This window comes from Mus musculus, chromosome 1, assembly GCF_000001635.26.
Source record: "Mus musculus strain C57BL/6J chromosome 1, GRCm38.p6 C57BL/6J".
NCBI classification, from domain to species: Eukaryota; Metazoa; Chordata; class Mammalia; order Rodentia; family Muridae; genus Mus; species Mus musculus.
Genome location: NC_000067.6, coordinates 78,530,471 through 78,549,924, shown reverse-complemented (window position 1 = coordinate 78,549,924; position 19,454 = coordinate 78,530,471). Strand labels below are relative to the sequence as shown.

At 44.2% G+C, this 19,454-nt stretch overlaps 1 protein-coding gene across 5 annotated transcripts in view; it reads right to left on the bottom strand.

The window, feature by feature from the left end:
• Positions 1–19,454, bottom strand: part of Mogat1 (monoacylglycerol O-acyltransferase 1) — a 95,905-nt gene that overhangs the window by 57,040 nt on the left and 19,411 nt on the right. For 4 of the 5 annotated variants that reach the window (NM_026713.3, XM_011238707.3, XM_017322281.2 and 1 more), the window contains one exon: positions 11,752–11,981. The exons of the other annotated variant lie outside the window; for it this stretch is intronic. In NM_026713.3, the coding sequence (NP_080989.2) occupies positions 11,827–11,981 (155 nt within the window). In that variant the 3' untranslated portion in view covers positions 11,752–11,826. Of the gene's footprint in view, positions 1–11,751; positions 11,982–19,454 lie in introns of those variants that run through there. 5 annotated transcript variants of the gene reach the window in all.

Sequence of the window (19,454 nt, the reverse complement as noted above, 5' to 3'; positions counted from 1 at the left end):
CATGTGTCTTTTCACAGCAACAGAAACTGTAACTATGACACAGCCCTTCATAGAGGGGGAAGTCATGGCAGCAGGAGCTTGAAGCTGCTGGGCACATTGTACCATGCCTAAGAAATAAAAATATGAATACAAGCTGCCACCCAAGTTCCCTTTGTCCATTAGTACAGTCCAAGAACCACCATCCAGAGAATGGTCAAAGCCATAATTAAGACAAGGCTTCCATATCAATTAATACTATCGAGATAATGCCCCGTGGGAATGCCCAGAGGGCCACCTCCCAGGTTATTCCAGGTCCTGTTAGGTTGTCCACTAATACTAATAATCACCACAGGCTTTATCTTTCTTATTTGTTTAAAGAGAAAGCTGGGACAGTTGCCTGGTCTCCCAGACGCCTCTGATTTCCATAGCTCGTCCATCAGAGTTCACAGAGCAATGGATAAAATGTTCTGACTCAGTAGCCTTAGAGCTGAGTCTCAAAGCACCCAGGATTTCACAACAGCATAACCAAACGAAAATTCAAGTAGAAATGCCACAAGGCTTGCAAGCTGCTCAGCTTGCTCCCAGCAAACTCTTCCTCCCCACTTTCCCCACCAGGAGCAGCTGGCACAGGGGCCAGCACAGTGCCATGCAGTGGAGTTCAGGAGGCTAAAGAAACAAGTGGAGAGGAAACGTATTCAGCCTCAGTCCAGCGGGACAATGTGGCCGCTGTCTTCTGTCTGGGCTCTCTGGTGTTGTCACTTCTTAGAGGCCACGGGGAAAGAGATTGGCTGAGCTGTCATTTTGCTCTTGGCTCTGTGCTGGTCAGAGCATCCTACATCACATCGCCTCATTTGCTCCCTCCTCCCACTAGCTTCTCTCAGCAGTGTAAGTTCACTATTGTCAGACCAATTAGGAGGAAAGGGCATCGGATGACTGTCCTTCCTGCATCAGGATACTGACTTCCAAATTCTTTCTCTACCACCTAATAATTGTGCATATCAGAGCCCTCCATTACCTAAGGCTCACTTTCTATGTAGGAATGAGAGATTAACAATAACTCTGAATGCTCATGGGAAGCTAGAGAATAACAGTGCACATAAACACTGTAAGTCCCAAAACCTGGCTTCTTGGTGTGTTTTAAACATATATGCACACATACATACATACCTATAATTTGTGTGTATGCATCTGTGCAGGTGGCCGAAAGGTACCCTGAAGCTAGAGTTAGAGGCAATTGTGAGCCACTGACTGGGGTGCTGAGTACATTCCTTGGGTCCTCTGGAGGAGCAGCAAGCTCTTAACCACTGAATCATTTCTTCAGTGCATTCTTGCTTTATATTTACCTGCTGGCAAAAAAAGGAATTGAGAGAGATGGGGTGTGTGTATTGTATTGGTGCCATGGGTGATAGACAAAAAAGAAGAATTCTAAGCTCCTGTGGCAGGGGTATACAGCTGGCAATCTGTGGTGGGTATACAGCTGGCAATCTAAGATTGTGAGTGATATCTTTCTCTTCTGCTACTGTAGTAACATACAAAAACAACTTACAGAAGAAAGTTTATTCTTACAGTTCTAGACAGACACAGTCCATTGTAGCAAAAAAGACATGGTAGCAGGCAGAGAAGTCATGGCGGCAAGAGCAGGAGTCTGGTCACATCACATTCACACGTAGGAAGCAGAGAACATGCATGCATGCTAATGCCCAGATTCCTTTCTCTAGGTATACAGCTTAGGATCCCAGCCAGGGAATGGTGCCACCCACAGTGGATGAGTGTTCTGGTTCCTCACGGGCATGCCCAGAGCCCCGTCTCTCCAGCTGTTCCAGATTCTGTTCTGTGATGTTCATTAAGATTTTCATAGGGGATTAGCATGGAAGGGAGCTATTGGAATTTACCATTCAATGTCAAAATTTTCATTCCAACTGCCTTAAAGATACCCACTCCTCTCAACTCTCTTGACTTAGCCCAGTGTTCCAGAATTCAAAGTTGGCTAAGATCCCCAGTGTAAGGCTCTTGGGCTCTATTGGGTAGGTGAATGCGAAGCTGCTGGAGTCAGAGCAGTGGTTCTCCACCTGTGGGTGATGACCCCTTTGGGCGTCAATCGATCCTTTCACAAGGGTCGCAGATCAGTTACCCTACATGTCAGATATTTACATTACGATTCATAACAGTGCCAAAATTACAGTTATGAAGCATTGAAAATAATTTTATGCTTGGGGTTAACACATCATGGGTTAAAGGAACTGCATTGGGAAAGTAGAGAGCCACGGAGCTAGAGGAAGAAGTCTGGGAGCCTGGTACCTTCTAAAAGGGTTTTCCAACCTCCCTTTAGTCCCTCTATTCCCAACCTTCAGAGGTAGGTGGTACCATCTGTGACTCCGCCTTTCTGGGATTCTGCAGGTGATCTGGCTGGTTTAGAACTAGACTTTGCCTCTCATCTCCCCCAGGCATAAAGTCAGCATTTTTCTTTTGCAGAATTGTGTTGATGTCACTTTCTCTTTTAGCCCTCTCTCTGATTTTGACCATTCCCCATTGCTTTATTCTCATTTCACGAAGGAATACATAGCAGTGCACGTGTCCAGTTGAGAATGTTTAACTGGAATGTGAAGGAAGTGTCAGCTTGCTTCAACTATGCAGGCAAGGGCAATATCCATCGCAATAACAGACCAACCTGGCTGCAGTTCTAGACTCCTCTAGAACTTCCCTGCATAGCATCTTGTTCAGTTTTGCCAATACAATAGGACAAATTGGTTTGTTTTGATCTTGTTTTAGTTTTTTTTTTTTTTTTTTTTTCCTTTCTGAGACAAGGTCCCACATAGCCAAGGCTAGTTTCAAACTGATTCTCCTGCAAGACAATAACTTGAAACAAAATATGTAAAACCTGGGAGGTCTGTTGGTCAGCTGATGAGCAATGTAAATATTCTGTGTTCGTGGTGTTTGTCACATTTTAATTTGTTCAAAATGAAGAATGTGGAGCTGGAGTGATGGCTCAGTGGTTAAGAGCACTGAATGCTTTTCCAAAGGTCCAGAGTTCAAATCCCAGCAACTACATGGTGGCTCACAATCATCTGTAATGGATATGACACCCTCTTCTGGAGTATTTGAAAACAGCTACAGTGTACTTACATATAATAAATAAATAAATCTTTGGGTCAGAGCAAGCAAGAAGGAGGGAGCAGGGAAGGAGAGATTTTAAAAAAATGAATTAATAAATAAAATAAAAAACATGACCTGGAATCAGGCCTTTCCTGGTTGAGTTTCAGTCGACCAAGGTTGAGACTGTCATCATTTTACAGATTCTATATGTATCTATTTATTTTGGGGTTTTGAGGCACGGTTTCCTGTTGTTCAGGGTGGCCTTGGGTTTGATATATAGTTGAGGATGACCTTGAACTCCTGGTCTTCCTGCCTCTAACTCACACCTGCTGCAATTACAGGCGTGCTCCACCACGCCTGGGCTCTATGACTCAATAATAAAGATACAGCGCTATTCAGTCAGCACCGTGAGTGAGGGCCTGAAGCCGTTCCCACCTTTCTCCCACACGTGCCACCTATGAAGGCAAACAACACGTGCAGTGCAGCCCAGCAGAATGCTGCCTTTGTACAGCCTACGAGCTAAGAATATTTCTTTTCTCTTCACAGTTTCAAATGATTAAAGAAAGAAAAAAGAAGACTGTTTTATGAAGACTGCATGATAGTCAAACTGGCAGTTGAGGAAATTTTAGTCTTAGACCAAATTAAAAGTTCCAGGGTGTGCAGACTGGGAGGAAGGGAAAACGTTTGAAGCGCTGTGCTTCAAGATTAAATGTGCTCATTTAGTGTGCTAAAGCTGTAGACAGGTCCGTGGTGGCTTGTCCCTATGCCCAGGGGATCCTTTGCATAGGAGATGCTAGGTGTCTTTGTTTGTTTGTTTGCTGAGGCAGGGTCTTATATAGCCCAGGCTAGCCTAAACAACTAAGGATGACCTTGAATTCCTGACCCTCCTGTCTCTATCTTTAGGATTTTGAGATCTCAAAGTATATGCTAGCATTCCTGGATGGGAAATAATTTTTATTATTGAATGGATATGCAATTGAAATATGATTTGGTATTTTTATGCTCAATTACAATTTTCGTTAAGTTTCTGAAGTAGTGATCATCCACAGACCTTTTGGGAACAAGGTATAAATATGTAAGATTTAAATATACATATTTTAATGTCTAAGAAGAACCCCAGGAAACCAAACAAAATATTAGAATAAGTGCTATTAAATAAAGAGCAAGTTATGTCCTAAAAATATCAGATCTCAAAGTGTATTTTAAGCTTCAAAAGTCATAAGGTCCAGGCACTGTGTCATTAAAAGCAAATCAAAGAGCTGGGAAAATGGCTTGGCTGGTGGGGGAAGGGTGATGCTGTAAAAAAGCAAGATGCAGTAGTGCACATTTACGCTCCTAGTGTCCTTGCGGAGAAAGCAAGATGGGAGGTAAAGATGGGGCAAGTACAGCCCGCTTGGAGCATCCAGTGTGATGGCAGAAACAAGAGAGGCTCTGCCTAGCATTTCCTGGACACCGAAGGGGTACTGAATCCATGACCCCTCAATAATACGGCTGCCTGAACAAGACGTCCATCAACATGCCAACATAGATGGGGGAAAGGGTCACAAATTCCTGCCCCTAGATGAAATAGCTATAGTCAGACGACAGCTACTGAGAAAAAGTCAGGTTTTCTTTCGAGATGAGCCCCCTGATAGGCCACCCAAGCCTAAGTGGTCAGCCCTAAACTCACAGACAACACAAACAGGAATCATTAGGTTGTATGAATATGTATGTATATAAACACACACACACACATATATATATACAAACATACACATACATAAATATATGGGATATGCATGTATGTATGTATGTATGTATGTATGTATTTTCCATGACTCCCTTTGGGTTCCTAGCCATATGATAACTATAGAAGAAGACATAAATTCAAGGTGGGGGATGTGGAGGGAGACTACAAAAGATGAAAGAGGAGAGGTAGAAATGATGTAAACACAGCATATGCTCATGTATGAAACTCACAAAAAGGATTCATGAATACAATTTTTTTTGAAAGGGAGATGCTGCCTCAAACAAGGTAGAAGAAAAGAGTCAACTACTGAAGTTGGTCTCTGACTTCCACACACATACACTGTAGCATGTGCAAGCACATACACACAAGCAGATAAAAAAGTTAAACTAAATTCCATTTTAAATGTAAGTTAGAGGTCTGGGGTAAATATAACCCAGTAGTATAGATCCTCACCAATGTGTAAGATTCTGAGTTTGATCTTCAGAAACACACACACATACTCACACACATTCCATTGTAAGAAGTATTTTCCATACTTCACCATGGGAAGGATCCTCAGCCTTATCCTTGTCCTGGCAAGTCCATCATCTCCCTCTATAGACCTCCTTCTTGACCCTCCCACCCCCAGAAAGAATGAATCTTCCTTACACGCAAAGCACTGGAGTCTTGTCATTGATTTCAATGTGAAATGTCCCCCATAGGCTCACAAACTTACACACTTGGTCCTAGCTGGATGTACTGCTGGGGTGTTGTGGGGGGTCCGGGGGGAGCCCTGTTAGCGTAGATCAGTCACCTTGACAATTCATAGCCTAGCCTGATTCTTGACAACTCATTGTTTCATGATCCATCCAGATAACAAGGAGTCCAGCCACATGCTTCTGCTTCCATGAACTTTTGAGGATCTCTCACACTTTATGGTATGGTGGTCTGAGTAAGAATGGCCCCCATAGATTCATATATTTAAATGCTTAGGGACTGGCACTATTTGAGAAGGATTAGGAGGTGTGGCCCACTGGGGGTGGGTGCCACACACACACTCCAGTGAAGTTCGCTTGACAGGCTGAGAAGCCTAAAAGCCACTCACAAGGCAAAGAGTTTCACAGAAACTCACCTCCTGGAGTTTTGGCATTATCATTTACCCATATACTTATACCCTATTCCCATTAGTCTGGTGTATGGAAAAATTCTATTATAGTTAAGTCTCCCCATTGTTCCAAGGTCCCATAAGCCTGTGAGCTTAGAATCCTGTTAGAATGCAGTAAGGAAGTTAACCTATTCAGTAACTAATTAAGCATTACAAAAGACAGAGCCAGTAGCTCAGAGCTGGTCTACCAAGGACATTAGCAAATCGCACCCAATCAAGGGAATACCAAAATAGAGCCAGGGAATCCCACTGAGATAGAAATCTTCAGTACAGGCTACATTGCATATTAGAAGCAAGTTGGTGGGCTGGTGAGATGGCTCAGTGGGTAAGAGCACTTGACTGCTCTTCCAAAGGTCCAGAGTTCAAATCCCAGCAACCACATGGTGGCTCACAACCATCTGTAACAAGATCTGACTCCCTCTTCTGGTGTGTCTGAAGACAGCTACAGTGTACTTACATATAATAATAAATAAATCTTTAAAAAAAAAAAAAAAAAAAAGAAGCAAGTTGGTGAATTCTCCTGACAAATGGAGATTCTCCAGATACTTAAGAGTTACACTCATATAAGAATTTAGCAAGGCCTAAGAGATAGGGGGGTTGTGATATTGCATTATTAATGAGGTCTGCTAAGAGCAGAACCCCCTGGTGCTGGCCTTCACAAGGTTCAAAGGTATAACACTAGAGTGTGAAATCCTTGCCTGCCACTAAGCTGACCCTAGGCAGGTCTGCTTTATCTTTACTGTAAACATCTACCTGGTTCCTGTAAGTCCTTTTGAAGTCATTCCTTTGTTTTGTATCAGGTAACTTCAATGTACTTTGCCTTCTACCCTTTGTATTTTCTGAACTATATAAGATTGGTGTTCACTTTGTGACAATACATTCAGATCCTACACAATCTCGCATGTTGGTCTGTCTGTCAACCACCGGAGCTTTGCCCACCTGCCCCAGAGACCTGTTCTACACAGACAAAGGGACCCTGAGGGTCTGCGGCAGGTGGGCTTTGAGATTTCAAAAGTCCAAGCCAGGCTAAGTGGCTCTCTCTCTTCTTGCTGCCTGAGGATTGGAATGTAGAACTCTCAACTACTTCTCCAGTATCAGTCTCCCTGTGTGCTGCCATGTTTCCAGCTATGAAGATAATGGACTGTACCTCTGAACTGTAAGCCAGCCCCAATTAAATGATTTCTTTTATAAGAGTTGCTGTGGTCATGGTGTCTCTGCACAGCAATAGAATACTGGCTAAGACATGTGAGCCAGCAGGAGGCCTCCCTTGGTTAAGTTGCTTGCATTGGGTAATTAACAAGAGTAACTGACACTGTCCTACTCACCCAACACCCGAGATCCTTTCTATGCTGCAGCCCTAGAAGGCAGCTCGCCTGTCTCATGCCCCATTCTTGGAGTCAGTGTTATAGCAATCTGCCCTAAATGTCTTCATCATACCACACTAGGCTCTGCTCAATGAGACCTGGGCCTCAGGATCCAAGAGCATCTATCTCTAAATGCCCTGGAGCGGTAGAAATTTCCCACTGAAGCAAAGAACTGCAAACAAAAGCTGGAAAGTTATCCTTTAGCAAGTTCCTGTCAAATGCCATTGTCAGAGAAACATCCCCAGTGGCCTTTGGAATCAATGAAAATGCATTATATGCTTCAGGTTGGGGGAGCACTGTTAGAACGAAGAAGCCACTGCTCCCTTGTGTGTCACAAAAGCAGAAAAGATTGCAGGTGAAGAAGAAATCTCTCCTCTGAAACATGGTTCCAGAAGCTGTTTCTAAACCTCTCAAACGTGGAAACAGAAATTACCACTCACTGAAAGTAGGTGAGAAAGATGTAAGGCTTCAAAGATGTCTCAAAGCTCATTATCAATGGCTGCTTATGAAGTACTTTCTCTGGCCACAAAAGACCACTGGAACATGTTGCTTGAGTAAGCTCAATTTAAACACAGATCTCCTCTTGGATCAAAGCTGTAAAAGTCATATTACTTGTGCGTATCTGAATGATGTTTTCATTCTGTTTACATTCGTTTGACTGTTTGGTCTTTGTACTGGGTGCCCAATGTCACTTATCAGTTTGACAGAGTATTGAAGAAGAGGGTCTTTAAGGGTTTCCCATAGCTTTCAAGTGTTTCTTTACATAGTGCGTAGCTGAATAATACATCAGATGTGTACTGTGGTGTTTAGAATATCTATGGCCCCCATAGACTCATGTGTTTGAGTGCTTGGCCCATGAGGAATGGCACTATTAGGAGCTATGGCATTGTTGGAGGCTGTGTGTCACTATGGGGGTGGGCTTTGAGGTCACCTATGCTCAAGCTCCACCCAGTGTGGAACCCAGTCCCCATCTGCTGAGTCAGATGACTTTAAACTTCTGATCCTTCTGCCCCCACCTCCTGAGTGCCAGGACTACAGGCATGTTCCACCTTGTAATGGTTTATGTGGGGCTGGGGATGGGATCTAGAGCTTTGTGCATGACAGGAATATACTCTATCAACTGAACTCCATTCAAAAGCCCCAAGTGATGGTTTTCATAGGGATAACTATGAATTTCCGTATCTTTTCTAAAATCAGCTATTATTAACCATGCAGAAATGATAGAAGGGGAACAGTTAGGTTAAGCCGTCTACCGACTGAGTGCCAGCCCCAGACTGTGCTTTAGCTTATCTAGCTGGTGCTCAGGTGGTCGAGCGCCCAACTAGCCCCCGGGTAACTATGGGAGGATCAAAAGTGCAAGGTCATTCTTAGCTAAAAGGCAAGGTCAAGGTAAGACTTTGTCTCAAAAAACAAAGTGAGGGTTGGGAGACACCTCCATTGGTAAAGTGCTTGCCATGAAAGCACAAGTGTGCTGGGTAGTTTTAAGTCAGCTCGACACAAGTTGCCTTGTCATCTTGATGTCATCCAGAGCCATCTATGAGGAGGGAACTTCATTTCTATTCCTGCACAAGCATCATGACCAAGAAGAAAACTGGGAGGGAAGGGTTTATTCAGCTTACACTTCCATACTGCTGTTCATCACCAAAGGAAGTCAGGACTGGAACTCAAGCAAGTCAAGAAGCAGGAGCTGATGCAGAGGCCATGGAGGGATGTTCCTTACTGGCTGCTTCCCCTGGCTTGCTCAGCTTGCTTTCTTATAGAACCCAAGACTACCAGCCCAGGGATGATACCACCACAGTGGGCCCTCCCATCCTTGATCACTAATTGAGAAAATGCCTTACCATTGGATATCATGGAGGCATTTCCTCAAGGGAGGCTCCTTTCTCTGTGACAACTCCAGCTTGTGTCAAATTGACAAACAAAACCAAGCCGGGCGTGTTGGCGCACGCCTTTAATCCCAGCACTTGCGGGGCAGAGGCAGGCGGATTTCTGAGTTCGAGGCCAGCCTGGTCTACAAAGTGAGTTCCAGGACAGCTAGGGCTACACAGAGAAACCCTGTCTCAAAAAACAAAACAAAACAAACAAACAAACAAACAAAAAAACCAGACAAACAAAACCAGCCAGTACACCTCCTAGGATCTAGCTCCATGTACTGGGTGGTGGTGGCGGCACATGCCTTTAATCCTGGTTGGTTTACTTTGCTGCTTAAGCTTTTCATGTGATTGTATGGTAGATGGAACATTCACAACTGGAGAGACCTCTGTGAAACTGCACTAGTGATGTGGCATTTGCATGTAATGGATTCCTTACAAAACCCCCATTTGCCATCTGTAGATCCATGTGGTACTTACAGCTATGCTAAATATCCGAGAGACCACTGGCATGGCCTGATTAAGTCTCCAGGAGACCCTAAGAAGTTACGAGGTAAGTTCACCCTCGTCTATAATAGGTATCGAAAATAACGTTTCCCACATGTCAAGTTGCGAGTCATTTAGGCCTAACATTTTTTAAGATCAAAATTTTGTATAAATTCACGAGAGAATGTTTTCTTCAATTTGCAAACTCTGCTTTGCCAAGCCTGCACTTCGGCTGCCAGCTGGGCAATCCAGCTGTGATGGACAATCAGCCTGGCCTCGTCACTAAATGGAATTAAAATTTACTCCTCTGTGAAATCAAGAAATCACAATCCCAGGCTTTTGAAAAGCATCTTCAAAGGATGGATTCATGGGTCTCTAATAACTTAAAGGCTCTGCTTTGGCAAAACGATGGATTTCAAAGCTTTGGGACAACAGATCCTCAGATGGCGCGTGTGGAGCACCTGGGAAGGATCATGCTGCCCTATGTGAACCACTTTCCCACTCTTGCTGTCGTGTAGCATGATTTTTGTGTGTGTAGTATGTATGCATGCACACACATATGCATGGGGACATATGTGCATGGCTATGGCACGCACAACGAAGCCAGAGGACACTCTCTGCTGTCCTTCCACAGGGGCTGTCTGCCATCTTTTCTGAGTCAAGGTCTCTCACTGGGTTGCCCTGCCAGTGAGTTCCTGTGGTCCACTTTCCTTGATCTCCTCAGGGGTCGGATTCCAGGGACACAGCACAGTGCCTGGCGTTTCTGTATGTTCTAGTCACTGCAGCTCAAGTCCTTGTCCTCGAAAGCCTATCTCTCCAGCCCTGGCATGGCACTGAGCACATTCCAGGTTCTCTCCAGACTTTACACTTGAGAACTTGAAGCCTGTTAACAGGAGCGACCTGTGGTTGGATGGAGTTAATCACAAGCAGCTGTAGCGCAGAAGGTTTGGAAAGGTCCTTGGTTTTAGTGCCAGTCTCCCGCTCAGTGACTAAATAGCCAACACCTGACTAGCTTATGACAGTGTGTAGGATTGTCAATTATTGGTGTGGGCCAACTAGAGAGCAGGAAGTGTTCCCATTTCCTGTGGGTCCTGGCTTGTAACAGGTCCTATTACTATGGAATAGCTTTAGGAGAAGCTTCACATTATAGCAATGTTATTTGTTCCACCCACTGGGCAAGTACATATTTTATGCCCTGGGATCGCCCCAAGCTGTGCCAGGCACCAGGGAGAGACCAGCAAGCAGAGAAGCCCCGACTCTGTATTAAGTGAAAAGGCTCTTGGGGGAGAAGATTACAAGTGTTCCTGTTGCATACCACATCTCCAGCACCCTACAATGCATCCTAAAACAGGGCGATGCTATCTTCCAAAAAGACTTGCCTTGCCACTGCAAATACACCCATTTCTGAGTGTAAAGCGAAACGACTCTGGCCATTCCTATGGGATTCCAAGTGGCAGACTCATCCTGCTTCAAAAATGGCAAAACAATTCTGCACTGATTTAAGAAAAAAAATGCATTGATGTGACCTGAAAGACCTAGGTTACCCAGTATACAACTGACATGATTCGGTGACAAATGTTCTGTTTACGTAAGAGCCCTGTCTCTCCAGCTTTCTGTAAGCCAAGTTACACAGTCTCTAAATATCCAGCTGTGCCAAACAACAGCTGCCCTGCTCAGTGACGATACCACCCTAAGCCACAGAATTGCTCAGTTAGTGTCTAGAGGCGCTTTGAAGTTGGTATTTTGCTTTTGCTCTGAGCGCATGAGTAATTCTAAGACTTTTAGGAACCTGAAGAATGATATAGTCTCCCTAAATTCAGAAGATTTTTAAGTCTTAGTCATCTTCAATCCTGTGCTATAATCATCTAGTGTATTTTTATTTTCCACTGTTATGAACCAACCTTGGAGCCTTACCCATGGTAGGTAAGCATTGTACCACTTGGTCATAACCCCAGACCTCCATTTTCCTGTATTTTTATTTATCACAGTATAAAATAACAGCAGTGGTCTTCACCACTAATTCTTTTCAGCTGCAACTTGATTCTAGAGTCAAAACAAACAAACAAAAAACAAAAACAAAACAAAAACCAGAGAAATTATTTATTTATTTTCTCAACGATGCTTTCTTGCCTTCCTTTCTTATGCCTTGGAGGAAGGAGGTTATTTAAATACCAGAGTTTCGTGCTCCGGAATCCCATATTTCCCTTTGTGTTCATTGAACAGTTTCTTTAGCTCCTCTAGGTATGTCTGATGCAGCTCTTCAATCTGCTCTGAGGTCGGGTTCAGAGTCTGCTGAACAGGGATGGGGCGGCCAACTGTGGAAAACAGAGCACGTGTCATCCCTGAGGACAGCCACCACTCCACCCGCAGCCTGGGTCTCCCGTGGGCAGCTGAGCGCTGGGCTGCCAATCGGCTTCCCTCCAGCCCGCTGGCTCCAGTCCTCTCCTCAGCTCACTGGCTGCCTACCTCAGTCACACCATCCCACTCGACAACAAATAAAGAGTTTCCCTTCTCAGCAGACACTGAGCTGTCATTCTGTGGTTTGACTTCTGAGTCAAATGCGCTGCTGTGCCGACTGCAGCTGTGCGCAGAGTAGGCGTTGCTGCGAGCCACGTCACTCTCATTCTCCCCTGGGCACAGCTGACAAGCAAGACCACAGGGTTCTTATTGTGACTGACTGTGAAATGTTCAGGTCACGTGACATCCTCTATTATGACTTTTTAAAAAATATCTTTCAGAACAATTGAAAATGTCACTTACTTACAGCGAAGTCTCTGTGCGAGAAAGTCATCTAGTCACAAAACTGAAAGCAACCACAGCTCATTAGGAAAACAGTTACATAGGCTGAGCTACATTCCAGTTATTCACCGGAATCTTAGGCAGCTATCTTTTTTAAAAAAAGAAATAACAAATAACGTGGCACACACAGTGCCTAAAATGTCTAAGAAAAGTTGCAAAATGAAGTGTGATCCCATCTATAAAAAAATAAATTTCTAGGTGCACCAATATTTTCAGTGTACAAGAAAAACCTGGCAAGATCAACATTTTCCTTTGGGGATTGGGTCAGGGGTGGGGAACAGCACATTTATTTTACCTGTATCGTATGAATGTTCCCCCCCCCCAAAAGTATCTGTTTCATCTGTATAATTACAAAAATACCTATTGGTTGTAAATAAATCTGGCGGCTTCTGTACATATTTTAAAAGACGTTTACATAACAATCTCAGAATTTGGAAATTCAGAAATACAAGTCTTTGACGGCCTGTATACACTGCACCCCCTGCTGGCCTGGTGTTGCTATGCGCCCAAGGCCAGGATGAGCCGGGTGGTTAACTTCAAACCTTGAAGCAAACTACTCCTTCTGAAGTCATTCGCTTGGGCATGAGGACTGTGAGCGCCGCTGTAGGGGGGTGGGGGTGGGGGGATGCAGTACGCAAAGGGGAGTCGGGTGGGGGTGGGTTCCTTTGTCTTTCTTCAAGCTACATACAGAGCGAACCTGTGCCAGTAATGGAAGGTGGTTATTTTTTAAAAACCTAAGCAATCGTGAAGGAATAAAGAGGCAGCAAGTGATAAAGACCATGAATATGGGAGTTGAGAGGCACAGAAGGAAGGACTGACACTCCCTAATTGCTGAGTGTTTCACTAGACCGAGCCTCCAAACACTCGAGGGCAGTTTCCTTCGATCTTTACGAAGTCTGATTTATGCACAGTAGACACCAGTCCTTTGACACACATTAGAGAGAACTGGAGGAAACAAGCCAGTGCTGGCACATACCTGTAGTTTCAGCACTCAGGAGGTGAAGGCAGGAAGGCTGGGAGTTCCCGGGCAACCTTGGCTACATAGTGAGCAGGCTGGACCCATCTTAGTTTTCTCTCTGCCCTAAAGTTTCCTGGGCAAGGGATGGGAGAATACAACTTGTTCTATAAAGCTTCCTCGCAGTTGTGACCTTTGAGGAAGGAAATCTGAGAAATCTGTACACAGACGGACCAGTAAACTTGTAGTCTTTTAGAAATAGCTGTAGTTTTTAGTGAGACTACCTCAGGGAGAGAGGTCAACGGGACGGTGAAGTGGGGACTGTGGAGAGAGGCATTGCTGTCTAAGGCAGAGTAAAAACAGCTTACTGTTATAGGAATTGTGACCTCTCAACCTCTCAATTAGGGCTTCTTTCCCTAGGAAGGACACCACAGCTAACTAAGTCCCTTCTTATTAAGTTCCGTTATATTTCAGCAGCTTCTCCCAGGAGCTCAAATCTACCCCTTTCGACTGAAGTAATCATAAGATGTTCTCCTTGTAAGATGAGCATAGCCCTTCCTGCTTTCCTCTGAGATGTTAAAAGTTCCAAATCACAGGAACTTAATATTTAAGCCTAGCATCCCTTCCTCCAGTTCCTAAGCTGTCCCCTAACTGGATTAGAAGGTTAGAAAAGCTCAATGCTTTTTAGGGATAAGCTAGAGGTAATAAAGGGACAATTTGATCATCATCGAGACCATACTTAGACTACAAAACTCAAGGAAGCTCATCTAGCGGCTGTGAGGGGAGAACCACCTACCTGGGAGCAGTGGGACCAATGGGAACAAGCGGCTGTGAGGCGAGAACCACCCACATGGGAGCAGTGGGACCAATGGGAACAAGCTCCCGTGTGGCTTCAGCTTGCCTCCTGCTTCTTGAAATTGGACTGAACCCTTATTAAAAGCGTTAAGGCTTACGGATGTCTATCAGATGCTATTAGATAGATCGCGTGAACAACCTAGGGAGGATGCCGTCACTGCCTCTCCCTCACAGATCCAAGCCAACCTGAGCTACAGAGTGAGGCCCTGCGAAGCAGGAAGTTTTTGCTTTCTTTGGCCTTATTAACCTTTCCTTTCCTACAGCTCTATTGGGAAGGGGCTAAAAGGGAGGTTAATGCATTTAAGAACCCTTATTAAAGTAGGGGGTTTTGTTTGTTTGTTTTTTGTTTTTGTTTTTCGAGAAGGGTTTTTCTGTATAGCCCTGGCTGTCCTGGAACTCACTTTGTAGACCAGGCTGGCCTTGAACTCAGAAATCCGCCTGCCTCTGCCTCTGCCTCCTGAGTGCTAGGATTAAAGGCGTGCACCACCACGCCCGGCCTAAAGTAGGTTTGTTTGTTTGTTTGTTTGTTTGTTTTTGTTTTTAATGTAAGCCTACAACCCTGTCTCAGAAAGATGGAGGAACTCCCCAACCTGGCACATTCTATGTTTTCATTGCACGGTGGCTGCCTTGCTGCGAGGCTGCAGCCCTCCATCCTGTGCAGCTATCCCAGTACGGCTGCTTATCTGTGGCCTCCACAGCGGCCCGGTTCATCTCCTCGTCCTGTGATAAGTTTATCTGGGGCGGAGAATGGGGAAAGAAGTGAGGGCACAATCAGTCCAAGGATCCCTCTTGCTTCAAGTCCAAGCTACCACTGTGTAACAGGTACCTAGGCTAGAGGACAAGGAGTTTCGTGAGCCAGTGCAGACAGCAGTTAGGAGGGTTGGACATGGATGCTCATTTTTTTCCCTCAGGGAAGTAAAGAATCGATTGTGGTGATTTGAATATACTTGGCCCAGGGAGTGGCAGTATTTGAAGGTGTGGCCCTGTTGGAGTAGGTGTGTCACTGTGGGTGTGGGCTTTAAGACCCTATTCCTAGTTGACTGGGAGTCAGTATTCTGCTAGCAGCCTTCAGATGAAGATGTAGAAGTCTCAGCTCCTCCTGCACCATGAATGCCTGGATGCTGCCATGCTCCCATCTTGATGATAACAGACTGACTCTCTGAACCTGTAAGTCAGCTGCAATTAAATGTTGACTTTATAAGAGTTGCCTTGGTTGTGGTATCTGTTCACAGCAATAACAGATCTTTCAAGTTAGAAACATCTTTATTCTGCTCGTCTGTAGGTAGAAAGATTCCATAGAGTTTTTAACTCTCCCTGATTTTTTAAAAATTTTTCTTTTAGACATAGATTCTCTGTGTAATCAAACTGACCTTGAACTCACTAAGTAGCCCAGGCTAGCCTCAAACTGCCTCAGCTTCTTTCAAGCACTGGGATTATTAACTTGTACCAACACACCAAACAAGACTCTCCTAGTCTCATGAAGGAAGCTCCCTCCTTAAGGTGTACCACTGGAGAAAGAACAGGTGGGCATATGTGGTCAGGTGTGGCTGTGGATAAACTTGGGAGCTGGAAGATCTCCGAGTTCAGATCCAGTCTCTGATGGAAGTTCAAAGGATGGCCTGTGTGTGTGCATGCATATGTGCACTCTGCTGCGTGACAGCACACGGGCACTCACTTGTGATCCTTCATTGAGCAGTTAGCACGCAGTACTGGGCACTGAAGTGCTATAAGTATGCCTTGTTGTTTGCCACTTTGGCTCATGGGTAATTTTGAGCGAACAACACTTAAAACATGGCGGAGGATAGTTTTGTGATGTGAGAAGGGCATTATGGTTTTCCCTTTTCTTCCTGAGAGAAGGAACTAAAACTCCCATGTAAGCGATGCTCTCCTTGTATCAGGAAAAAAAAAAAAATTCTTTTCAGCAGACCAGGGAAGTAGTCAAGAGATCCCTTGCAGACTATGTTACAATTATGCTTTCCTGGCTTTAGTCTCTACGTATACTTTAGATACTTTCCCGCAACTGCTTGTCTTTGGTGAACCCAGCATATAAATGTGTCTCCTAACCCACTTCTGTGAGACCTCATGACACTAGCCTTTCCTTTTTAAATCTCCTGCTTATAAATAAGTTTATAAATAAAACTTAAATTTCACCCCTTTCTTTTCCTTCTATTTCAGAAATCCCTCAGCCTGTACTCCCCCCTCTAGTATATGATGATTTAAGACACAGTGGACTATTTGGCTCTTCTGTGGGTTGGAATTAGTTTCATTAAAATAAAACACATTTCTTTATCCTTTTAGAAAGAATGCCAAAAGCACATGCAACCATTCCTTGTGTGCTTTGTATGTGTAAGAGTATATATATATATATATATATATATATATATGTGTGTGTGTGTGTGTGTGTGTGTGTGTGTGTGTGTGTGTGCATGTGTGTGTATACATATGTACATCAGCATACATAGGAATTATATATATATATATATATATATATATAATTTTTTGAGACAAGGTCTCCTATAGCCTGGGCAGGCCTTGAAGTCATTATATAGCACAGAACGACCATGAACTTTGGATCCTCTTGCTTCTACCTTCCCAGTGCTGGGATTAAAGGTATTGATTTACCCTATCTGTTTTATGCTGGGAATCAAATCTTGGCTTTGTGCGTGCCAGACAAGCATTCCACCAGCCAAATTACCTACTTAGTTTCTTACTAGGGTTTTTGTTTGTTTGTTCATTTATTTGTTCTGTTTTGAGACAGGATCTAGTATGTAGCCCCGATTAGCCTTAAACGTGAAACAATCTTGCTGCCTCTGCCTCCTAAATGCTGGGACTGAAGACATGTACCACCATGTCAGGCATGCTATTTATGTCTGCAAAACATCTGAAGTGAGATCATGGATGGCACTAACTCAGTTGTGTGAATCACCCCTATTTTATTTTCTAAGAATGGCAAGTGTCCTAGGAATCGCCATGATCACGCACAGAGTCACGCCATGATGAGACATTTCATAATCCACATTCAAGCTCTGTCAAGGGCTTCATTCGTCACGGTTGCATTTGCTTCCCAGCTCACAACAGCTGTGTGCCTCTGAGTGTCTCCTCCTCAGGGTCCTTCCACAAACTGTCTTTTTTTTTTTTTTAAATAAGCCATTTGTCTATTTCCTCACGATTTGATCCGGGTTAACCTTCTGGCAGGAATCCCTGTTCATGGAAAGCCCAGTACACTGGGAACCCTCACAAGCTGGTCAGGAAGGCTGCTGTCCTGTGCGTCTGCTGCGCCTTCCCAGCACTGGGGCCCGCACAGCTGCGCGTGCGCCATGACACGTGATCCCTGGAGACGCCCAAGGGAGGAAGGGCCAGTTATGCTTACCTTCTCTCTCAGAATTGGAAAATCCAAGGCTGAGAGAAAAGGAAACACATCTGGTCACTTGGAGTCAGACCTTAAACCTCACCACTGCCTTCAGCCCGTCTCCCTGATGCACGAAAAGGATTCCTAAAGTCAATATCAATCTGTGTACAGCTCAGGACTCGTGAGCCACAGCCATTAAGACATACCTCCCAAGAGCCAGTCTCTCTCCCTCCTTTTCTTGTTTCCCTCTTCCTTTGTTCTCTTCCTCTTTCCTAGCCTTCCTTCTTGCAGGTTTGGGAACCGAATGTGACTTTCGCATGCTGGGCGACTCCTCTACCACTAAGCTAAATAGAGTCTAACTATGGTAGCGTATGTCCAGGCTGGCCTTGAACTCACTCCACAGCCCAGGTCAGCTTTGAACTCGTGATCTTCCTGCCTCAGCTGCCTGGGAATTGGCATCCTGGGCCTATGCTTAGTTTGGAATCCTTGACTCCCTTTCTGTTGTCCTAAGATTATGACAGCTGGGCTTTTATGAAATGTTCATATTCTTTTTTTTTTTTTTAAGATTTATTATATGTAAGTACACTGTAGCTTCAGACACTCCAGTAGAGGGCATCAGATTTCGTTATGGATGGTTGTGAGCCACCATGTGGTTGCTGGGATTTGAACTCAGGACCTTTGGAAGAGCAGTTGGTGCTCTTAACCGCTGAGCCATTTCTCCAGCCCCGAAATGTTCATATTCTTAGCTTCATTTAAATTTTTCAGATAATAACAGGCCACCAGAGCTGCTGTGGACTAAGAATCACTGGGAGGAAGCAGAGGGAGGAGCCAATGGAATGTCCCCTTATTCTGAGTTTCCAAACGAAGCCCAGTGCACAGTATGGATGATAATAGTGTCTTGACAGCTAGCTCACATTTAGGAACTGCATTTGACTCTGGCTCTGTCAGGAAAGGCACAATTTAACTATGTCAGATGGCAAGTGACTCTAGTTTAATAAAAAAGATTAACACAGTGGGGTAATAACTATAATCCTTTAACTCAACAGAATGCCCTTTATTTTCATATGGGAGCATATGCACTGCATCTAATTAAACTTACTCCTCAAATCATATCTCAAAATTTCCATTCTATTTCTCCCCCAAATCAACAGCATTACACAAGGGAGCCAAAATGATGAACTGATATGAAGCCAAAGAAGTGAGCCAGCAGATCGTGAAACTGCAGTTGTACTCTGAAATGTGCCTGTGTTCCCCGTAGTAACTAATCAACAGACTCCTACATCCCACCTGAGTTAAATATGGCAGCTAAAAATAGTAACATCTGAACAGCAAAGCTCATATAAACTGATGGCAGAAAATGTAATGTGTGTACATGTACACCGTGTAACACAGCAGGAGCGGTTCCAGTGGAAACAGAAACATTAGCAGTTCAAGAACACCTGGCTACTTAGCTAGGTTCCAGGCTAGCCTGGGCTACGTGAGACTGTTATGAAAGAGAAAGGGGAGGAGGAGAGCAAGGGAAGAAATGAAGAAAATCCTAGTGAAATGGATCTAAAAAAATAAGTCGGGCTGGAGAGATGGCGGTTAAGAGCACTGGCTGCTCTTCCAGAGATCCTGAGTGTAATGGGATCTGATGCCCCCTTCTGGTGTCTGAAGATAGCTTCAGTGTACTCATATACATTAAACAAATAAATCTTTTTAAAAAAAAAAAGTCAGAAAAATTTTAAAAATGAGTCACTATGTTCAGATTTTAGATATTAGCTTATTTCCATCTCATATAAAGCACAAGCTGTGGTTAGTCCTGCATGTTTCAGCTCTTTCTCATTTTGA